The sequence below is a fragment of the Eriocheir sinensis genome, chromosome 37 (genome assembly GCF_024679095.1).
Source record: "Eriocheir sinensis breed Jianghai 21 chromosome 37, ASM2467909v1, whole genome shotgun sequence".
NCBI lineage: Eukaryota > Metazoa > Arthropoda > Malacostraca > Decapoda > Varunidae > Eriocheir > Eriocheir sinensis.
This window is the reverse complement of record NC_066545.1, coordinates 13942826-13962825: the sequence shown is the minus strand read 5'-3', so window position 1 is coordinate 13962825 and position 20000 is coordinate 13942826. Positions and strand designations below refer to the sequence as shown.

Here is a 20000-nt window from a genome sequence, read left to right as displayed (position 1 = left end):
CTTCTTCTTCTCCTTCACCTCTTATTTGTTCTTGTTCTTGTTCTTCCTCTTTTTCCTTTTTCTTTTTCACCTCCTCCTCCTCCCCCTTCTTCTCTTCTTGTTCCTTATCTTCTTAATTTTTTTTTGTTCTTCCTCCTCCTCTTCGTTCTCTATATATTTTCCTTCTTCCTTCTCCTCCTTCTCCTCTTTTTTGTTCTTGTTCTTCTACTTTTTCTCTTCCTTCTCCTCTTCTTTTTCATGTTCTTGTTCTTGTTCTTGTTCTTCTTCTTCCTCCTCCTCCTCCTCCTCCTCCTCCTCCTCCTCCTCCTCCTGTTTTCTCTGTTCCTCCTCGATTCCTACTTCCGCAAGCACATCATATCGTATATTTTACCCCCCCCCCCTCTCTCTCTCTCTCTCTCTCTCTCTCTCTCTCTCTATGTTGCAGAGGAAAGCTAAAATAAGAGAGATGATTGTTACCTCCCAACCCTACCCCCACCACCACCACCACCACAACAACAACAACAACAACAACCACAACAATAATACCGACAAAGGAGCAACACCGAAACTGAAACCATAAAACTACACACACACACACACACACACACACACACACACACACACACACACACACATACAGGAAGTAAAGTAAGGATTAAAAGCATATTTCCTGCATTCCAAACACACGTGCACACACACACACACACACACACACACACACACACACACACACACACACACACAGCTTCCACGTCTCAGTTACACACACAAAAAAAACTTTAATGGATTCCGAAAACTGCAAAGAGAGAGAGAGAGAGAGAGAGAGAGAGAGAGAGAGAGAGAGAGAGAGAGAGAGAGAGAGAGAGAGAGAGAGAGAGAGAGAGAGAGACACGATATTGTATTTTTTTTGGCTTCTGAGAACGAATAAAACGTGACATCTACCTGCTACTCTCTCTCTCTCTCTCAATTGTTTTTTCCACTTTTTTCATATACATTTTCTCTTTTTCTTGTTCCTTTTTTACGGTAACTTTTTATTATTATTTTATTCTCATTATTTTTATTATTTTTACTATTTTTATATTTTTTAGCAATTGTATTTTTTTCTTTATTGTTATTATTACTTTTTATTCTGTTTCTTTCATTCATTCTACGTTTTTTTGTTTTTGTTTTCTATCAGAGAGAGAGAGAGAGAGAGAGAGAGAGAGAGAGAGAGAGAGAGAGAGAGAGAGAGAGAGAGAAAGTCCATTTTTCCACAAAGATGACATAATAATATTTTCTTAGGATCAAAGAGGGCAAGGTCTCTCTCTCTCTCTCTCTCTCTCTCTCTCTCTCTCTCTCTCTCTCTCTCTGAAGAGCAATCCTTCTGTAAAAGCAGGGGGAGGAGGAGGGGGAGGAGAAGGAGGAGGAGGAAGAGGAGGAGGAGGAGGAGGAGGGGGAGGAGGAGGAGGAGGCGGAGGAGGGGGAGGTTAGTAAAGTCAAGGTCAACAGCAACAACAAACAAGAAAGAAAAGAAGAAGAGAGATTGAAAGCGGTGATAATGAGAATGAAAGGAATGAGAGAGAGAGAGAGAGAGAGAGAGAGAGAGAGAGAGAGAGAGAGAGAGAGAGAGAGAGAGAGAGAGAGAGAGAGAGAGAGAGAGAGAGAGAGAGAGAGAGAGAGAGAGAGAGAGAGAGAGAGAGAGAGAGAGAGAGAGAGAGAGAGAGAGAGAGAGAGAGAGAGAGAGAGAGAGAGAGAGAGAGAGAGAGAGAGAGTAAGAAGGAAGAGGAAAGAGAAAGAGAAGAACTAGAAGAATCAGAAAAAAGAAAAAAAAGAGGAAAAACGAACATGGAAGAGGAAAAAAAAGAATAAAAGAAGACTAAGAAGAGAAAGAAGAAGAAAACAAACATGGAAGAGGGAGGAAGAAGTGGAGGGAGAAGTGAAGTGGAGAAGTGGAGTAAAAAGCGGAGGAGTGGAGAAGTGGAAGGAGAGGAGAAGGAAGTGGAGAAAAAGGTGGAGGAGGAGGAGGAGGAGGAGGAGGTAGAGAAGTTGAGAAGTGAAGGAAATGCAGAAGAGGAGGAAGAAGTGGCGGGAAGAGGAAGAGGAAGTGGAGGAAGAAGAGGGGGAAGTGGAGAAGGAAGTGGAGGAAGAGAGTGGAAACGCCCAAGAAGAAGAGTTAAGAACAGACAGACTAACAAACAGACTGCGGAAAATGGAACGCAACATCGGAGCCCCAGAACTGGAGTGGAGCCAAAGACGAAGTGGTGGTGGTGGTGGTGGTGGAGAGGTCACGGTGTTATGGTGGTGGTGATGATGGTGGTGATGGTGGTGATGTGGTTGAGATTTAAGGCTGTTATTGTGGTGGTGGTGATGGTGGTAGTGGTGATGTAACGTATGGTGGAGTGTGATGGTGATGGTGGTGATGAAGGTGGTGATGACAGAGAAAGTGATGATGAAGGTGATGATAATGGAGGTGGTATATTGATTTGGTGTTAAAAAAGAAAAAAAAACACTTAAAAATCTAAATTGGTGATGATGTTGGTGATAATAGTGGTGGTGGTGATGAAGGTGGTGATGACAGAGAAAGTGGTGATGAGGGTGGTGATGATGGAGGTGGTATAATGATTTGGTGATGAAAAAGGAAAACCGACTTAAAAATCTAAACGAATTCTTTTATCTTTATACAACAACAACAACAAAAAACAAAAAAAACATTCCAAGAAAATTTAAAAGATTCCATTTGTACAACTAAAAAAAAAAGAAGATTCCAAGAAGATATTAAGATTCCAGAAACAAAACATAACAAAAAAAGTCTCTACAACGAACTCTCTACAACGAACTCCTTCTTCCATTCCGCGTTCCAAGTCCATTCCGGTCTAGGGTAACAAGTAGGCCGATTCCTGTGACCCATTCCTCAGGCGATTCCAGAAGTCAGGCCGTTCCCATTCCCACTCCTACTTCGATGGCGGGAAAGAACAACAGACAGTGGTTCCAGGAATTGCCAAGATTAGCCGGGAGATGAAAGTCCTGTGAAATCCAACTCCTTCTCAACGGTATCAAGTCTGTCTCTGTCTCTGTCTCTGTATCTCTCTCTCTCTCTCTCTCTCTCTCTCTCTGGTTTCATTTATCTCCATTCATCTTCTTCCTTCCTTCCTTCCTTTCTTGTTTTCTTTCTTTTCTTTCCTTCTTTCTTTCTTTCTTGGTCTGTTATTCATAAAATAAATAAAAAATAGCAAGAAAGAAGATGAATAATACGAAATAAGGAAAAAGAAATGAAATAACAAACAATAACACAGACAAAAGCAGACAACAACAACAACAACAACAACAACAGCTTAACTTAATGCAACACTCCAGCTGATCTCCTCCTCCTCGTCCTCCTCCCCCTCCTCCTCGTCCTCCTCCCCCTCCTCCTCGTCCTCCTCCCCCTCCTCCTCGTCCTCCTCCTCCCTCGTAACAGCAACAAGGCTATAAAAAGAATGAAAGAGAGAGAGAGAGAGGGAGGGAGAGAAAAAAAAAAGAAAAAGAGAGAGAGAGCCAAAGTCAACACTGCCCAACCCGTCCTGGACACGTTTTCGATGACCTGTGTCCAAATCCAGGTCAGACTATTATGTTTTTCCCTCCGTCTCTCTCTCTCTCTCTCTCTCTCTCTCTCTCTCTCTCTCTGTTTCTTTTATCTCCTTTCTTATTTTTTTATTTATCTTCTTCTTTCTCTCCTTTATCAATATTTTGGGGGGCGTTTCTTTTAACTTATTTTCTGCTTTTTTTAATTTATTTTTTTATTACTTTTGATTTATTATTTTTGGTTTTCTTTTTTATATTTTCAGTTTTTTTGTCATTTTTTTCCCTTTATATTTCACGTATTTTTTCCATTTCTTTTATTTTCTCCATTTTTTTCATCTTTCACGACTTTCTTCTATCATTCCCTTTCTTTTTCTAGTCTTCTCGCGTCTTTTCCTGTATTTATTTTCATCTTTCCTTTCCTATTTTGTACTTCTTCTCTTAACAGCATCGTTATCTTATTCTTTCATTATTTAATTCTTCTCCATTTTTCCCTTCGCCTATTTTTATCCCTCTCTTATCCTTCACGAGTCACCTAACAATCTTTAGGACGAAATAGGGGTAGGAGAAGGGAGAGGAGGAGGAGGAGGAGGAGGAGGAGGAGAAGACGGAAAGAAGGGGAAAGGGAGAGATGCGAGAGGAGGAAGGAGAACGCGGATGAGGAGACAGAGGAAGAAAGAGAAAGGGGGAGGGAGTAGAGAAATGGAGAAAGAGGGGAAGAAGAGGGAGAGGAAGAGAGAAATAAAGGGGAAGTGGGTGAAAGAGGGGAAGGAAGGAGTAAGGAAAGGAGGGATGGTGGGAAGAGGGAGGAAGAAGAAGGGGGGGGAAGGGGAGTTAGGGAAGAGGAGGGGAGTAAGGGGAAGGAGGGAAGGATTAACTTGGTCGGATCTCCCTCAGCATCAGCTTCAAAACTCCCTCTAAATGAACTTAATATTGTTTACTTTCCTTGTTTTCTCTGATTGACGAATGTTTGCTTTCACGCGATTGTCAGCCAGCCCAGTGAGTGAGTGAGTGAGTGAGTGAGTGAGTGAAAGGAAGGAAGGAGAGAGGGAGGGAAGGAGTGAGTGAGTGAAAGGAAGGAAGGAGGGAGGGTGGGAATGAGTGAGTGAGTGAGTGGGGGAGGGAGGGAGGAAGGGAAGGAGGGAGAGAGGGAAGGGAAGGCATACAGGAAAGAAGATATGAAGATAGAAAGAATGAAAAAAAAGATAGAAGGAAGGCAAAAACGGAGAGGAACGAAAGAGTGAAGGATGAATGGAAGGAAAGAAGGAAGGAAGGACAAACTGAAAGAAGAAATGAAAGAAGGAAAGATAGAAGAAAGGAAAATAAAAGGGAGTGAATGAGTGAGTGTGTAAATGAGTTAATAAGAAAATGAATGAATGAAGGAAGGAAGGAAATAAGAGAAGAATGAATGAATGAGTGAATAAGAGAATGAATAAATGAATGAAATGAAAGAAGGAAGGAAAAAGGGAAAAAGAGGAGAGAAAATGAGTTAGCTAGTAAGTGAATGAAGAAATGAAGGAAGAAAAAAAGGAGAGAGAGAGAGAGAGAGAGAGAGAGAGAGAGAGAGAGAGAGAGAGAGAGAGAGAGAGAGAGAGAGAGAGAGAGAGAGAGAGAGAGAGAGAGAGAGAGAGAGAGAGTGTTAATAGAAACCTTCCAACTTTATCTTTTTCTTTACAATTCGGTTTCGTCACTCGTGAATTTGTTCCGACACTCTTTAACTTAATCCGATTCCATGTTAGCGAAGATCAGAGGGAGTTAAGACCTGACCCCGATACCCTTTGTTGTAGCTGCTGTTCTTGTTGTTGTTGTTGTTGTATTATGTATTGGGTGGGTGTGAAGGTTGAATGTCATATACCGTTTTAAAATAGGGTCATGCCGTTGTGGATTTCCTTTCTTTTGTTTTCTTTCTTTTCTTCTAGTCTTTTTTTATCTTCCAGCTTTTTTATTTTCGTTTTCCTTTGTTTCCCTTTCTTTTGTTTTCTATTCCTTTATTTCCTTTCTTTTCTTTTCCTTTCTCTTCCTTTATTTTCGTCTTCCTTTCTTTTCCTTTATTTTTAATTTTCGTTTTCCTTTCTTTTTCTTTGTTTTCTTTCTTTCGTCTTCCTTTCTTTTCCTTCATTTTCTATCCCTTTCTTTTCCTTTTTTTTCGTTTTCCTTTCTTTTCCTTTCTTTTTAATTTTCGTTTTCCTTTCTTTTTTTCTCTTTCTCATGCACACCTGTACACTGAATTTTCACTCTTTTTTTTCATTCTCTTTTCTCCCTCCTTTCTCTCCTTTTCTTTCGTGCATATCTCTTCATTCTCTATATTCCTTTAACCTTTTTTCATCGTTCATTATTCATCTTTGTCATTCTCCTTCTTCTATTGGTTTCCTGTTTTCGTTTCTCCTGTCTTTCTTTTTTTTCTTTCTTTTAAACTTTTTTTTCTTCCGTACGACTTTTCATTCCAGTTTTTCTCTCACCTTTTCCATCAGTTTACTTTCTCTTTTTCTCACTCGCTCTATTCTACACATATATTTTTTTCCTGTGAAGTTAGTCCGAAAAATACTATAACTCGCTCGATTGGATTACCAGAAAAAAATATCAAAGAAAATAAGTAAATGAAAAGAAAAACGAATGAAGGGAAACTAAAACAATATTGAAAACGTACTAAAAGAAAACGGAGAGAGAGAGAGAGAGAGAGAGAGAGAGAGAGAGAGAGAGAGAGAGAGTAAATTTAACTCATACGATTTTTCCCTTTCCGTTCCTTGCAGATGTGTGAAGCAACCGTCTGTCTGTCTGTCTGTCTGTCTGTTTGTCTGTCTGTCCCTATCCATGTTTAAAAATATATGTATGTATGAGTGTATATATGTATGTATGTATATATGTATGTGTTTATCTATCTTTCTATCCTTCTATATGTTTATTAATCTATCTATCAGTCTGTCTATGTATCTATCTATTCATCTATCTATCTGTCTGTCTGTCTGTCTGTCTATCTATCTATCTATCTATACGTGTTCAGCCCAGGTAGGTAGGTAGTTTTTTTCATAAGTACGTAAGGAGGTAGGTAGGTAGGTAGGTGGGGGGGAACAGGTGCGCTAAAGACGTCATCCAGGTAAGCGTAGGTCGGGCAGGTGAGGCGGGAGCGCGTGGCAGGTGAGTCAGAGGTAATATTTCCCACCTGTCCTTCACTTTCCTTCGCTTCCCTTTCGCTTTTTATTTCTTTCGTTTCTCTTTTTATTTGTTTTTTTTTACCATCTATTGCTTTTTTTTATATATTTCAATCATGATATTTCTCACTTTTCCATTCTTCGTTTTCCTTTCCATTTCTTTCGTTTTTTTTCTTTCTCTCTTTTTCATCTTTTTCTTGTATTGCTTTTTTCCATGTTTCCTTTTTCTTTTTCCCTTTTATAACTGTAGTCTCTCTCTCTCTCTCTCTCTCTCTCTCTCTCTCTCTCTCTCTCTCTCTCTCTCTCTCTCTCTCTCTCTCTCTTCATCTTTCTTTCGTTTCTCCAGTATTTAGTCCACTTCTTTCTTCTTTCTTCTTATGTTGCTTTTCCTCCTATTTCTCTCTTTCTTATGCTTTTCTATCTAAATCTTTCTTCGTCGTTTCCTTCTCCTATTCTTCCCTTCGTTATCTTTCTTTCCTCCTTCATCACATATATATTTTTCTCCTTCGTCCGTTCCTTTCTTCCACTTCTCATTCCTTTCCTTTCCTTCCTTCATTCATTCCACTTCTCATCCTTTCCTTCCTTCCCTCCTCCACTCTTTCTTGATTATTTTCACCTCCTTTTTTCTCTTCCCATTCTTCCATATCAATAGTACATTCTCTCTCTCTCTCTCTCTCTCTCTCTCTCTCTCTCTCTCTCTCTCTCTCTCTCTCTTTCCCTAATTAAATAAGTTCCCCCGTGATCGCATTGTCGCACCGTCACTCAGAAAACGGGGTCACGGCTGCTTTAGGACACCCTCGAGGGAGAGAGAAAACGGGTCACATATACATATATTAATTTAAAGGGGTGACTTATTGTTTTCTGGGGGTCTTACTCTGGGCAACTAGGAGGAGGAGGAGGAGGAGGAGGAGGAGGAGAAAGAAGAAGAGGAGGAGGAGGGAGGTAGAAGAGGAAGTTGGAGATAAGAACATAGAAGGAAGGGAAGGAAAACGAAGAGAGGAGGAAGATAAATAAGAATAGGAAGATGATGAAAATGAAAAAAAAAGAAAAAGAAAAAGGAAAAGAGAAAGAAAAGAAAGGAGGAGAAGGAGGAGGAGGAGGAGGAGAATGAGAAGCAAGGGGGTACTAGAGTAAAGTTATTAATAAGGAGAGAAGAAAAATAAAGAAAATGGGAAACAGAAACAAGAAAATGGGAAAGGGGTTGAAAAGAAAAAGAATAAGGAAGGAAACGCAATGAAAATGGATAAATAGGAAAAGTTAATAAAAGGGGAAGAGGAATGAAAGGAGAAACTACGAGGAAGGTGAGAAGGGGAAGGGGAAGACGTAAGGAAAGGTGAGAAAGGGGAAAGGTAGGAATTAATTAAGGTAAGGCATGTGAGGGGAATGTAAGGTAAGGAGAGAAAGGTCAAAAGGGAGAGAGAGGGAAGGAGAGAGAGGGGGGAGAGAGAGAGGGAAGGAGGGAGTGAGAGGAGATGGGGAGAGAGAAAATGAAAGGAGGGGGAAGAGAAAATGTAGAAAGCAGGTTGAGGAAAGTGAAGAGGAAAGGAAAGGAAGAGAAAAAGGAAAGGAGATAAATAGAAATGGGGAGGGAAAGGAAGGGAAATGAAGAGGGGATGTTGAGGAAAGTAAGGAGAGGAAAAAAAAGATAGAGGAAGAGAAAGAGGAGAAATAGAAATGGAAATAGGTGGAAGAAGGACAATTCGAAAATGACCTGCATGAAAAAAAAGGAAAATAAGAAAACGAGGAAGCGGAAGAAGAATAAGAAGAAAAATAAGAAGACAAAGAAGAAAAATAAGAAAAAATAAGAAGAAGAAAAAAAATTATGCAATCTGATTTACATTTTTCTATTTTTCTTTCTTTTTTTCTTTTCCTTTCTCTTTTCTTTATTTACTTTTACGTGTTTCTTTAAATTATTCACGCCATTAAGTATTCAGGAAGAGAGAGAGAGAGAGAGACGCCAAAACAATTAGTGTCCTTCCAGTTAAAGAGTGGTCCATTAATTGAGGAGGTCATCTCTCTCTCTCTCTCTCTAAACTGAAGGTCGACGTTTATGTAACATCATTTATACATACAGGAAGAGGAGGAGGAGGAGGAGGAGGAGGAGGAGGAGGAGGAGGAGGAAGACAATGACAAATATTGGCAATAAAGTGTATGAGAAGACAAACAGAATCAGGAAAATGAGAATGAGAAGAAAGAGGAGGAGGAGGAGGAAGAAGAGAGCGCCATTATTTGTTCCTCCTTGCCATGAACCTGCTTGGCGCCAGACCCTCGGCGCCACACACACACACACACACACACACACACACACACACACACACACACACACACACACAAGTATCTAAGCATCTGGTTTTGCCCCCCTTCCTCCCCCCCCAAAAAAAAGAGCAATATGCAAATGTCAACAGTAGTAGTAGTAGTAGTAGTAGTAGTAGTAGTAGTAGTAGTAGTAGTAGTAGTAGTAGTAGTAGTAGTAGTAGTAGTAGTAGTAGTAGTAGTAGTAGGAGGAGGAGGAGGAGGAGAAGTTAACTGTTGATTATTACATTACTTAATCACTAACTCATTAACTTTACAGGTGTGCATTTAGACCAGGTAAGAATAATGACTGTCTCTCTCTCTCTCTCTCTCTCTCTCTCTCTCTCTCTCAGAAATCCACAGCGTGTAAATTATTGTGACTGACAGACAAATGAACAAACTGACCGACTGTAAACTTAAGTCCCTTCCAGATGTTACGTTCAAGCTCTTCCGGGAACGAGGAGGAAGAGGAGGAGGAGGAGGAGGAAGAGGAGGAGGAGGGAAACTAATTAAGCCCATCTGTTGGTTGTCATGTTTCCCTCCTTATGAAATGTTTTAGTCTAATGTTCTGCTCCACTAAGTTATTTATTTAAGTATTTATCTATTTACTCATTAAACTTTATATTACTGCCATCATCATTAACCTTCAACGCAATTATTTTCTGACATTCTTCATTTTCTTTTTTCTGTATATATATTCGTCTTTCTTTTTCCGCGTCCTTGTCCTTGTCTTCGCTTTTCATATTGTTTTGATTATTTACTTCTTTATTTATCTATTTCTGTTCACCTTTTTCTTATTCACATCATTAAAAATCTATGACACACCTTGATTTTGACCTTCTTTTCGTTAATATTTTCTTTTTCTTTACATACGCTGCTTTCTTCTTCTTCCTCTTCCTCTTTTTATCCTCCCTCTCCATCTTCTTTTCTTTTTATTTTACAGATTCAACTTTCCTCCTCCAATTCTCCCGCTCCTCATTCTCCTTCTTCCATTCTCTTTACCTTATATTTAACTTTTCTCCTCCTCCTCTTCTCTTCCTTAACTTCTCGTCTTCTTTCCTTCTCCTCCTCCTTTTCTCTTTACCTCACATATTTAATTTTCCTCCTCTTCGTTCTCCTCCTCTTCCTTCTCTTTATCGCCTCCTCCTTTTTCTCTTCCTTCTCTTCTTTTTCACATCAAAACAAACACTTACAAAAGGTCATCAGTTTTTCTTCAGAGGTACACCATTTTTTGACCATTCCTTCTATTTCTCATCTAACTTAACCGTCTTTCTCTCTCCTTGACTGTAATACGAAAACAACTGCACGTGGCTGACTTTCTGACTGACTGACTTTCTGACTGACTGACTTTCTGACTGACTGACTTTCATCCCCTCACGTTTTTCTTTCTCTCTCAGGTCGTTTCCCTTTTTTCCCCTCGCCTCGCTGCTTCCCTTCTCGGCATAGACACATCGCCTGCGGTAGGGGGGAAGGGGGTAGGGGTAGGATTTACACGCTTTGTTAACGCCAGTATTTCCCGGTAAAGTTCCTGGTAGAGAGACAAAAGGAATGAGCGAGGTAAGGGGAAAAAAATAATAGTCTACGCTGATATCTCGTTCACGTTTCCTCGTTTTCTTCGATAGGATGATTCTTGGAAGGGGCCTTTGACGGATGGCACGGTACAGGATCCGCTCCGGGCGATGCTCACTCTGCCAAGGCCTCCTAGAATCCTTATAGACCTTAGATTCCTATGATTTCCTTGTCTATCTACTAGGGGAAGCGGTGGCTGAGTGGTTTGCTTGCCGGCGCCGCGGGTTCGAGTTCTGCTGAGACTATCCACATGCTCTCCTGAAGACCACCTATAAACCCAGACTCTAGATTCCTATGATTTCCTTGTCTATCTACTAGGGGAAGAGGTGGCTGAGTGGTTTGCTTACCGGCGCCGCGGGTTCGAGCTCTTCTGAGACTATCCACATGCTCTCCTGAAGACCACCTATAAACCCAGACTCTAGATTCCCTCTCAAAAGACAGACTTAAAGATAAACTCCGGGGGGCAGCATGAGCCAGGCAAGATGTCGCCGCTATAATTTTTCCTCCTTCCTTCATATCCACATTTCTTCCTTCCCCTCCTTCTTTCATCTCCTCCCGTCACCCACTGCCATAACGTCAACATTTCAGCATCTGATTGACTTATACTCTTCAAAGATAGTTCCATTTACAAGTTTACTCATAAATCTCAATTTACTTTAGCCTCCCATTAGATATTTCGTTTTCTATTTCACTTTGCGTATGAAGAAAACGGCAATGTTGAATGGGTGACTAAGCATAACATGACGACGAAGAAAACGGTCCAGTCGAAGGTCTACCATATATTTACATGAGTTACGTCCGTGGATTGTTGAGTCTGGGATCGTGTCATACAGAACAACGTATGTGAGAGAACCGAGAAAGGAAACGCATATGAGCAAACAAATTAATGGTGTGTTGGTGTGACGAAAGAGGCTTAGATATACGTAACAATGTTTTCCGCAAGTCACGCTCGTCAAACTCAACTGTACACACCATCACCCATCACTACGTAACACTTGGCAGGCAGAGAAAGGCTTGAGTGATTACGTGGAGAGCAGTAATTCACGTGGAGCCGCAAACAACATCAACACCACCTCCGGGATGATGATGATAGCAACACAAACACAGCAGCAACACAAAAAACAACGGTCATAATAAAAACAGTGATGCGCAGTTCCATCCATCCATTCAAAACAACGGAAAAAATAATAACGCAACACACACAAAACAAGAAAACAATAATAACAACAAAGCAAAACAAAAGACTCATTCACCTGCAAAAGAAACACAAAAACAAACACAAATAAAACGAATAATAAAACATAATGAACAGAATATAATAATCACTTACCTGACAAAAAATGCATACGAAAATAAAAGCACACACACACACACACACACACACACACACACACACACACACACACACACATACCTTATTATCTCCCCCCACCCTACACACACATACAAACACACACAACCTTCCTCTCTCTCTCTTACAACCCCTCACCCACACCCCACCCACCCACACCCACACCCACACACCTGCTGAGACTGGTAGAGGACGGGGTGTGGCAGCGAGCATCTCTGGTCATCAATGCGGTACTTGGCCATCTTCTCGAGGAGGTCCAGCATTTGGTCCCCGGACACCTCAGCCTGCAGGCGGCGAAGGGAGAGGCGAGGAGGGGGGTTACTAGTGTGGGTGCCGCTACGGGAGGCTGATCATTGCTGTGTGTCAGTATCTAGAGGCTAATGAAGCTACTGGGTGGGTGTACGGGTTCGCTATGGGTGTTGTTAGTGCGTGTGGGAGGGTGTTGATGGGTGTGCGTGAGTATTTAAAGGCAAATAGGTGTGTTTTGGTGTTGTTGTTGTTACCGATGCTGTTGGTGGTGCTGGTAATAGGAAATAACACTTAGAACTAGTAACGCTGGCGATATGGGTTTTGTTAGTGCGTATGGGAGGGTGCGTGTGTCTAAAGGCAAATGGGTATGTGTTTTGGTGGTGGTGGTGTTACTAATGGTGTTGGTGGTGCTGGTAATAGGAAATAACACTAAGTACTAATAACGTTGGGGATATGGGTTTTGTTAGTGCGTGGGCGGTGCAATGGAAGGCGATATCAAGGAAGAAAGAAGGAAGAAGGAAGAAGGAGGAAGAGCGCCCTTGTGTGTACCCATGATTTGAGCTCTGTTGTATAAATGGGGTCTTCCTTCCTTCCTCCCTTCCTTCCTTTCTTTTTCATCTCTTCGTTTTTTCTTTTTCTCTTACTCTCTTACTACGGAGGGTGTCTATGGTGTGTGTCGGTATTGGATATGATGCTATCGTGTGTGTGTAGGAGCTGTATGTGTTCTTTTGTTGATATGGATGCTGACTGGTGATTGTGGTGATTGTATTTAGTGATAGTGTTGTTTTATTTAATGCTGTGGGTTTAGTTTAGTGTTGTTGTTATTAGTGAGGGTGGTATAGTGGAGGTGTTTACTATTCAAACTAGGTCTATCGGTTACTTGTGAGAAACCATTACCTCGGGAGATATGGACATGTAGTTAAAAAAAAAGAGCAACACACAAAAAACTCTACATTAACAACATAAATATAACATGAAAAACAAGGCAGGCACAGAAAAAAATTAACTAAAAATATTCTATAAAAATAAACATACTACATTGACAAATAAAACATAAGAAAACGGGAAATCAAAGAACATGTATACACCAAAAAATAGTAACGGGTAACACTAATATATACAAGAAGCAGCTCCCTTTGCAGATGCTCGGTCATGCAACTCCGCTTGTGGTGAAAGGAAAAAGGGAAGGAGGAAAGGATGGCGAGAGGGAGGGAGGGAACGAGGAAAGGAAGGACAGAAGGTTGGAGGGTGAGACAGGCAAGAAGGAAGAAGGGAGGAAAGGGAAATGGGAAAAAGAAAGGGAAGAAGGAAAGAAGGATAGCAGGGTAGAAAGAGGGAATTAAGAAGAGCGAGGAGAGAAAGGATAGGTGAGGGAGGAAGGAAGGACGGAAGGAAAGTGAGCGGGTGGGAACGGCAAAGCAGGGTGAAGAGAGGGGAAGGAAGGAAGAAAGACAAGGTGGAAGGAGGGAGGAAGGGAAGGAAGGAAGGAGAGGTGAGATAACTTGAGGTAATGGTGATTGTAATGTTGTGGTGAGCTTCATGCATGGAGGAGGAGGAGGAGGAGGAGGAGGAGGAGGAGGAGGAGGAGGAGGAGCTAGAGTATAAATGGAGAGGAAAAACGAGGGTAAGTATATGAAAAAAAAAGAAAGAAAAAAGAGAAGTGAAAGGAAGTGAAGGGAAGGGAAAGAAAAGAAATAGAGAAACTAAAGGAGAGAGAGAGAGGAAAAGGGGGAGGGAAAGGGAAAGTGAAAAGGAAAGGAGAGGGAATATAAGAGGGAAGGGAAAGGGAGGGAAGGGGTGGGAGAGGAAGGGAAGGGAAGGGAAAGGGAAAGGGGAAAGGATGAGGAAAGGAGACGAAGGAAAACTAGGTGAGAAGGGAAGGGAGAGGAAGGGGAAGGGAAGGAGTCCAGGTCTTAGGTAACATATGGTTGGGTGGTGGTGGTGGTGGTGGTGATGGTGGTGGTGGAATCAGATCCTATTTACATGGAGGATCGGACGTGTGAGAGGGGATTAGATTACATTGCCTCCATTTCTCTCTTTCTTTCTTTTCTTTCTTTTTTCTCTTGATTATATATTTCTTTACCTCTGACACACACACACACACAAAGCAACATATCCATAAACAACCACAAACAACACAAATAAATAAACTAACAAAAAAATAACAAATAAATCAGTCTTCGAGGTCAAGGTCACACTATAAGCCCAGGTGACCTCCCTTAGTGACCCAGTGACCCCAAAATGATCCCGAGGTGACCTAACTCTATCGGGCTCCCTAGGTCACGCACACACCTGACCTAATTTGATCACCTGTCCTCCTCCTCCTCCTCCTTTTTATATAACTAGTCTTTTTTTTCCCTCCCTCCCTTCCTTTATTTTGTTCTCCTTTTGTTTTACTTTTTTTCTTCTCCTCCTCCTCTTCTTCCTCCTCTTCCTCTCAGTTTTATATCAATTTGTCTCCTCCCTTTCTTCTTTTTTCCTTTCCCTCCTCCCTTTCCTCTTTCTTCTTTGTCTTTCTCTTCTACGTTTAATGGTAACTTATTTCTTCTCCCTTCTTTCTTTCTCTTTTTTTTTTCTTCCTTTCTTCCTTCCTCTCTCTCTCTCTCTCTCTCTCTCTCTCTCTCTCTCTCTCTCTCTCTCTCTCTCTCTCTCTCTTCCTACCTATATTCCTTTACTTCCTGTTCTTCCTCCGCTTCGCTACTGCATTCCTTCTCTCCTCCTCCTCCTCCTCCTCCTCCTCCTCCATTCCGTTATATACCTCCTTCGTCGTTCCTTCTTCCTCTGCTTCCTCCTTCATCTCTCCAGTACTACATTCCTTCTCCTCCTCCTCCTCCTCCTCCTCCTCTTGCCTCCTGCCCCAAGCATACCTTTCCTCCTATCACGTGACCTACACATTATATTTAGAACACCTGAACTTTTTTTTTATGGTGGTGGTGGTGGTGGTGGTGGTGACTGTGGTGGTATGTGACACAGTTCTTGGGTAGGTATGTCACTCCCTGTCTTGTCATCATCATCATCATCACTTTTTCATCACCATATTGCCCCCACTTCCTAATTACATCACTACCACGATTCTACAGTACCATATCATCACCATTTTCACCACTATAACGACACCATTCCCTCCCATCATCCCCGTCATCACCATCAACACCACATCACTCTCCCGTTCCCATCATCACCAATACCACGTTCTATCATCACCACCACCACCACCATATTGCATTCCCATTCCAGCCTCACCACCACCATCACCACCACCACCGGCTTTCACTGTCGATCACCTGAGGCCATACAGTGAAACAACCACACCTGTAATTACGCCTAACAGGACTCCGAACGGTACTGCCCCTCCACCACCACCACCGCCGCTACCATCATCACCACCGCTACCATCATCACCGACCTTACCATCATCACCAAACACAAATACCAACACTACTATTTCTGCCATCACATATATTATCAGTACTCACATCACCACCACCACCATCATCACTAACATCACCACTACTACTAACCTTACCACAATTACCTATACCATTACTACTGCTATTAACACCATCACCACCACCAATGTCATCACCACCATCTCCACCATCACCATTACTACCACTGCTACTACTCCTACCATCACCAATATCATCACCATCATCACCAACACCCTCCTCATCACCACTTACTAAAACACCATCACCACCACCACTGCTAAAGTCATCACCACCATCACCACCACTATGCACCAATAAACACTAGCACCCGTATCACCACCTCCCCCTCCACCACCAGCATCACCACCACCACCACCACCACCGCGTTATCAGTATCAAGTATCGGCCAGCACCCTCACCACCACCGCCCTCACCACCACCATGGCAACAGTGCAATAAACTCATCAACATTTAAAGTTTGATCATTATTAACTAAAACCTTCATCACCACTGTCACCACCTCCACCATCATCACTATCATGTCTTTATTGGTCATCATTACCTTATTATAAAAAACATGATTAACAATATATATTTTTCTAAGAACTATATTTGAAACCATCTGCATAACCTCACTACTACTACTACTACTACTACTACTACTACTACTACTACTACTACCACTACTACTACTACTATTATTACGGTACAACACAACCATCACAATTTTGACCATTTTAGGCACAAGACTTATTTGCACACACACACACACACACACACACACACACACACACAGCTTTCCTTACCTTACGTTGCTAGGGCAGTGGTACAACGGTGACATACATCACCATCATCACCACTACCATCATCACAACCAATCACCATATATAAGTTTTCTTTTATATCTGGTAACACTTTTCACACCCCGATCGTGACACCACCCCGATCACACTCTTCCTTCCGTCCTCTCCCCGCCCTTACGCCCTCACAACACTCCCTAATATGATCACCAGCCCTCTTTCTCTCCCCCTCTCCCTCCCTTTATCTCCCCTTCCCTCCCTCTCTCCCTCCAGTGCATCCCTACTCATCCTCTCTCTCCTCCCCTTCCTCCCTCTCCCTTGCTTTCCATCTGTCTCTCTTTACAAAGCTCTATCTCACTTACCAGTCGCTATTCCTTTACGTATCTCTATATAAGCACAAGTGTATGGCATAGTCTAAACCTTTATGGCGGGTAAAGTTCATTAGGGCGAGAGGAAATGCAGGAAAATTAAGTTATCTTGCATCATATTCGCGCATTTTCTATTCATAGGAAGGGAAAGTTTTGTGTCAGTACCGCCCAGCGCTGCCTGACGTAAGACTAAGGTAAACACATTGCAGAGAGGGAGAGGGACGGAGAGAAGAGGGGAGAGAGAGCATCACCCCGTCCCCTTCCTCTTCCTCCCTCTCCCCATGCCCCTGTACCCTTGCCATGCCTCTCGTAGACGTGTCCGCGGCCTATGTGACCTCCACGGACCCCGACCTCTTCTAAGTGGGCGGGGCAGAGGGCAGGAGCTCGCTGGGTGCACTCTTAACACATCGTCACCCAACATCCCGTATTTGACAAGGATTTCGTAGGAGTTTTAAGCATTTCCAGCGGTAGTTTTATGCCCCTAGTGGTAGACTGACCCTTCTTCTGCACCCTGAGCCTAAAGAAACACGCATTAGAACCCAAGTGATGTAGTTTTCGGCCTTTGGAAATAGTGTATGTGGGAGGTGGAAGCGTTTGACAATACCGAGATGAAAACGTTGTACAGTAGTGGGAGGACTGACAAGGTTATCGTACGTACGGAAGGATTATCAGGTTACGATACGATCTAAGCTGCTCTTCTACACCTATTCCTCTTATCCATGACGTCACGGTGATCAATATAGCGTAACGTCATGGAAATAGCCAACCCAACCACCCCATTACCACCATTACGAAAACCGCTAAACTAGATCACATATGGTGGACTGCAACTTGTTTTGGGTTGTTTTATAGTCATTGCGTAGCGTTCTAGTGCATAATAGTGTTTCTAAAGGGGTGTCCATAGGTGAAACGCAAAGAGATACCACCCGAACACAACTATGAATGCCCCTAAAAGTGTAACATATGGTGAGGTTTAACTTGTTTTAGGATGTTTTATAGTCACTGCGTAGCGTTCTAGTGCATAATAGGAGTTTCTAAAAGGGTGTCCGTAGGCGCAGCGCAGGATGAGGGATGGCAGAGCAGGAATTACAGCGGGGAAAGTAAATTACCGTCATATTAGTTAAGTCTGCCCCGCGGCGCCCACCTTCTACGGCCCGGAAATGGAGCTCCCGAGGCCAATTTGAAGGGGAGACGAAACTAAAAAACGAGCGCCCCGACTTTGGCCACGCCGTAACCACACACACACAAAACACACACACGTAAACACTCACTGATTTGATTGATGGCTACACACACACACACACACACACACACACACACACACACACACACACACACACACACGTACACAGGAAAACGACTCGCACTGTTTGTTGAAAATTAGTGTGGTATGTGGACGATTTATGTGTGTGTGTGTGTGTGTGTGTGTGTGTGACGTGACAGCAGTAGTAATATCAATGACAGTAATAGTAGTAGTCGTAATAGTAGTAGTAGTAGTAGTAGTATTCCAGCATTCAATAGTGTGTTTTAACCTTTCTCAGCATACACACACACACACACACACACACACACACACACACACAAAGGGAGGATAGGGAAGGGCGTGGGAGCTTATTTTGGAAGTTAACGTGGATATAATTTTTTTGTTTGTTTTTTTACTCACCCGCATCCTGTCATCCAACGCTGATCCTCGAGGCAGATAATGAGTCCCATCCACGCCCTTGGTCCTGCAACAATGATAAAAATAACGTTAGTGGTGGTAGTAGTAGTAGTAGTAGTAGTAGTGGAGAATGGGCGTGACAAACTGTGCTTAGAGAGAATATTGATCAAATGTATGCCTAAAATAGTTAGTAGAAAAAAAACATCAATAACGGACAGAGGAAGAGTAAAAATGAATGAAAGTAAGATAGAAGGGAATATGACAACTGTACTAAAAGAATACTGATCAAATGAGAGTACTAAGCAGTTGGAGAATAAAAAAAGAAAACATCAATAACTCACAGAAGAAAAAAAATATAAAAACAAAAGATAAATGGATGTGGCCAACTACATTGCGCATACTTAAAGAAAAAAAGCATATCGGACATCAATGCAAGACCGAAAGGAGAAAAAGAATGAATGAAAACTAGAGAAAAACAACGTGACAAACTGTAACATTAGGGATTATTATTATTATTTATTTTTGTTTGTTTTCGTATGAGTTATGTATATTAATGTTCAGGGGCAGGGTTGAAACTCTTGGCTGCCTGCACGTTCCATCCACACACCAAGAACACAGCGGAGTGACATAGTGTGCAAAAGCCTACCTCCTTGGCCCCCTTTCCCCCGCCCCCCTTCACCGCACCTTACCCCCCACTCCCCCCGCCCCCTTGCCCCCCCAAACGCCTCAGGGACAGCGGTAGTGGTCATGGCAGCAGAGTCACTGTCACCAGGATGCCCCACACGCACACACGCACACACACGCACATGCACACACATATATACCAGCGCCTCAGGTTACCGCACACACACACGTACACAAACACACGCACATGAACACACACACAAACACACGCACATGCACAAATAAGCTTCACACTTTCCTGTCAGTCCTCCGGTAGGTTGCAAACACACACACACACACACACACACACACACACACACACACACACACACGTGGATGAGGTAACACACGCAACGTCACAAAAAATAAAAGAAAAAAAAGGTGATGATGGATTTCCTGTTCCTGCATACCGCGGTGATTGGTGATGATTGGTGGTGATATGGTGGTGGTGGTGGTGGTGATGAAGCGTCCTGGGTCATCACCATTACATCACCACAACACATCACTCACTCATTACCATTCATACACACACACACACACACACACACACACACACACACACACACACACACACACACACTCACATACCATCCGTTTGATCTTATTCACACTATCATCATCATCATCATTTGTAAACCTTCCTCTTCCTCCTCTTCCTCCTCCTCCTCCTTCTTCTTCTTCTTCTTCTTCTTCTTCTTCTTCTTCTTCTTCTGCTTCTCCTCCTCCTTCTCCTCTTTTATCTCCTCCCTTCCTACTTGAGTCTGTTTCTTATTCTGCCTGGCAAATTCTCTCTCTCTCTCTCTCTCTCTCTCTCTCTCTCTCTCTCTCTCTCTCTCTCTCTCTCTCTCTCTCTCTCTCTCTCTCTCTCTCTCTCTCTCTCTCTCTCTCTCTCTCTCTCTCTTCAATGCTCTATAATAAGCCTCAATAGTGTCTCCCTCCTTTCTCCCTTCCC

General features: G+C 42.5%; 1 protein-coding gene across 7 annotated transcripts in view; it reads right to left on the bottom strand.

Annotated features, from left to right (window-relative positions):
- LOC127008293 (rap1 GTPase-activating protein 1-like) overlaps positions 1-20000 on the bottom strand; it is a 138371-nt gene that overhangs the window by 84977 nt on the left and 33394 nt on the right. For 5 of the 7 annotated variants that reach the window (XR_007761001.1, XR_007761000.1, XM_050880098.1 and 2 more), the window contains 2 exons: positions 18389-18452; positions 12051-12161 (listed from right to left, as the gene is read on the bottom strand). Coding sequence is in view for 5 of the 7 variants with exons in the window: in XM_050880098.1 (XP_050736055.1) it covers positions 12051-12161; positions 18389-18452 (175 nt within the window). In the remaining 2 variants the exon portion in view is untranslated. The remainder of the gene's footprint in view (positions 1-12050; positions 12162-18388; positions 18453-20000) is intronic. The other 2 variants (XM_050880101.1, XM_050880102.1) reach the window with 1 other exon arrangement.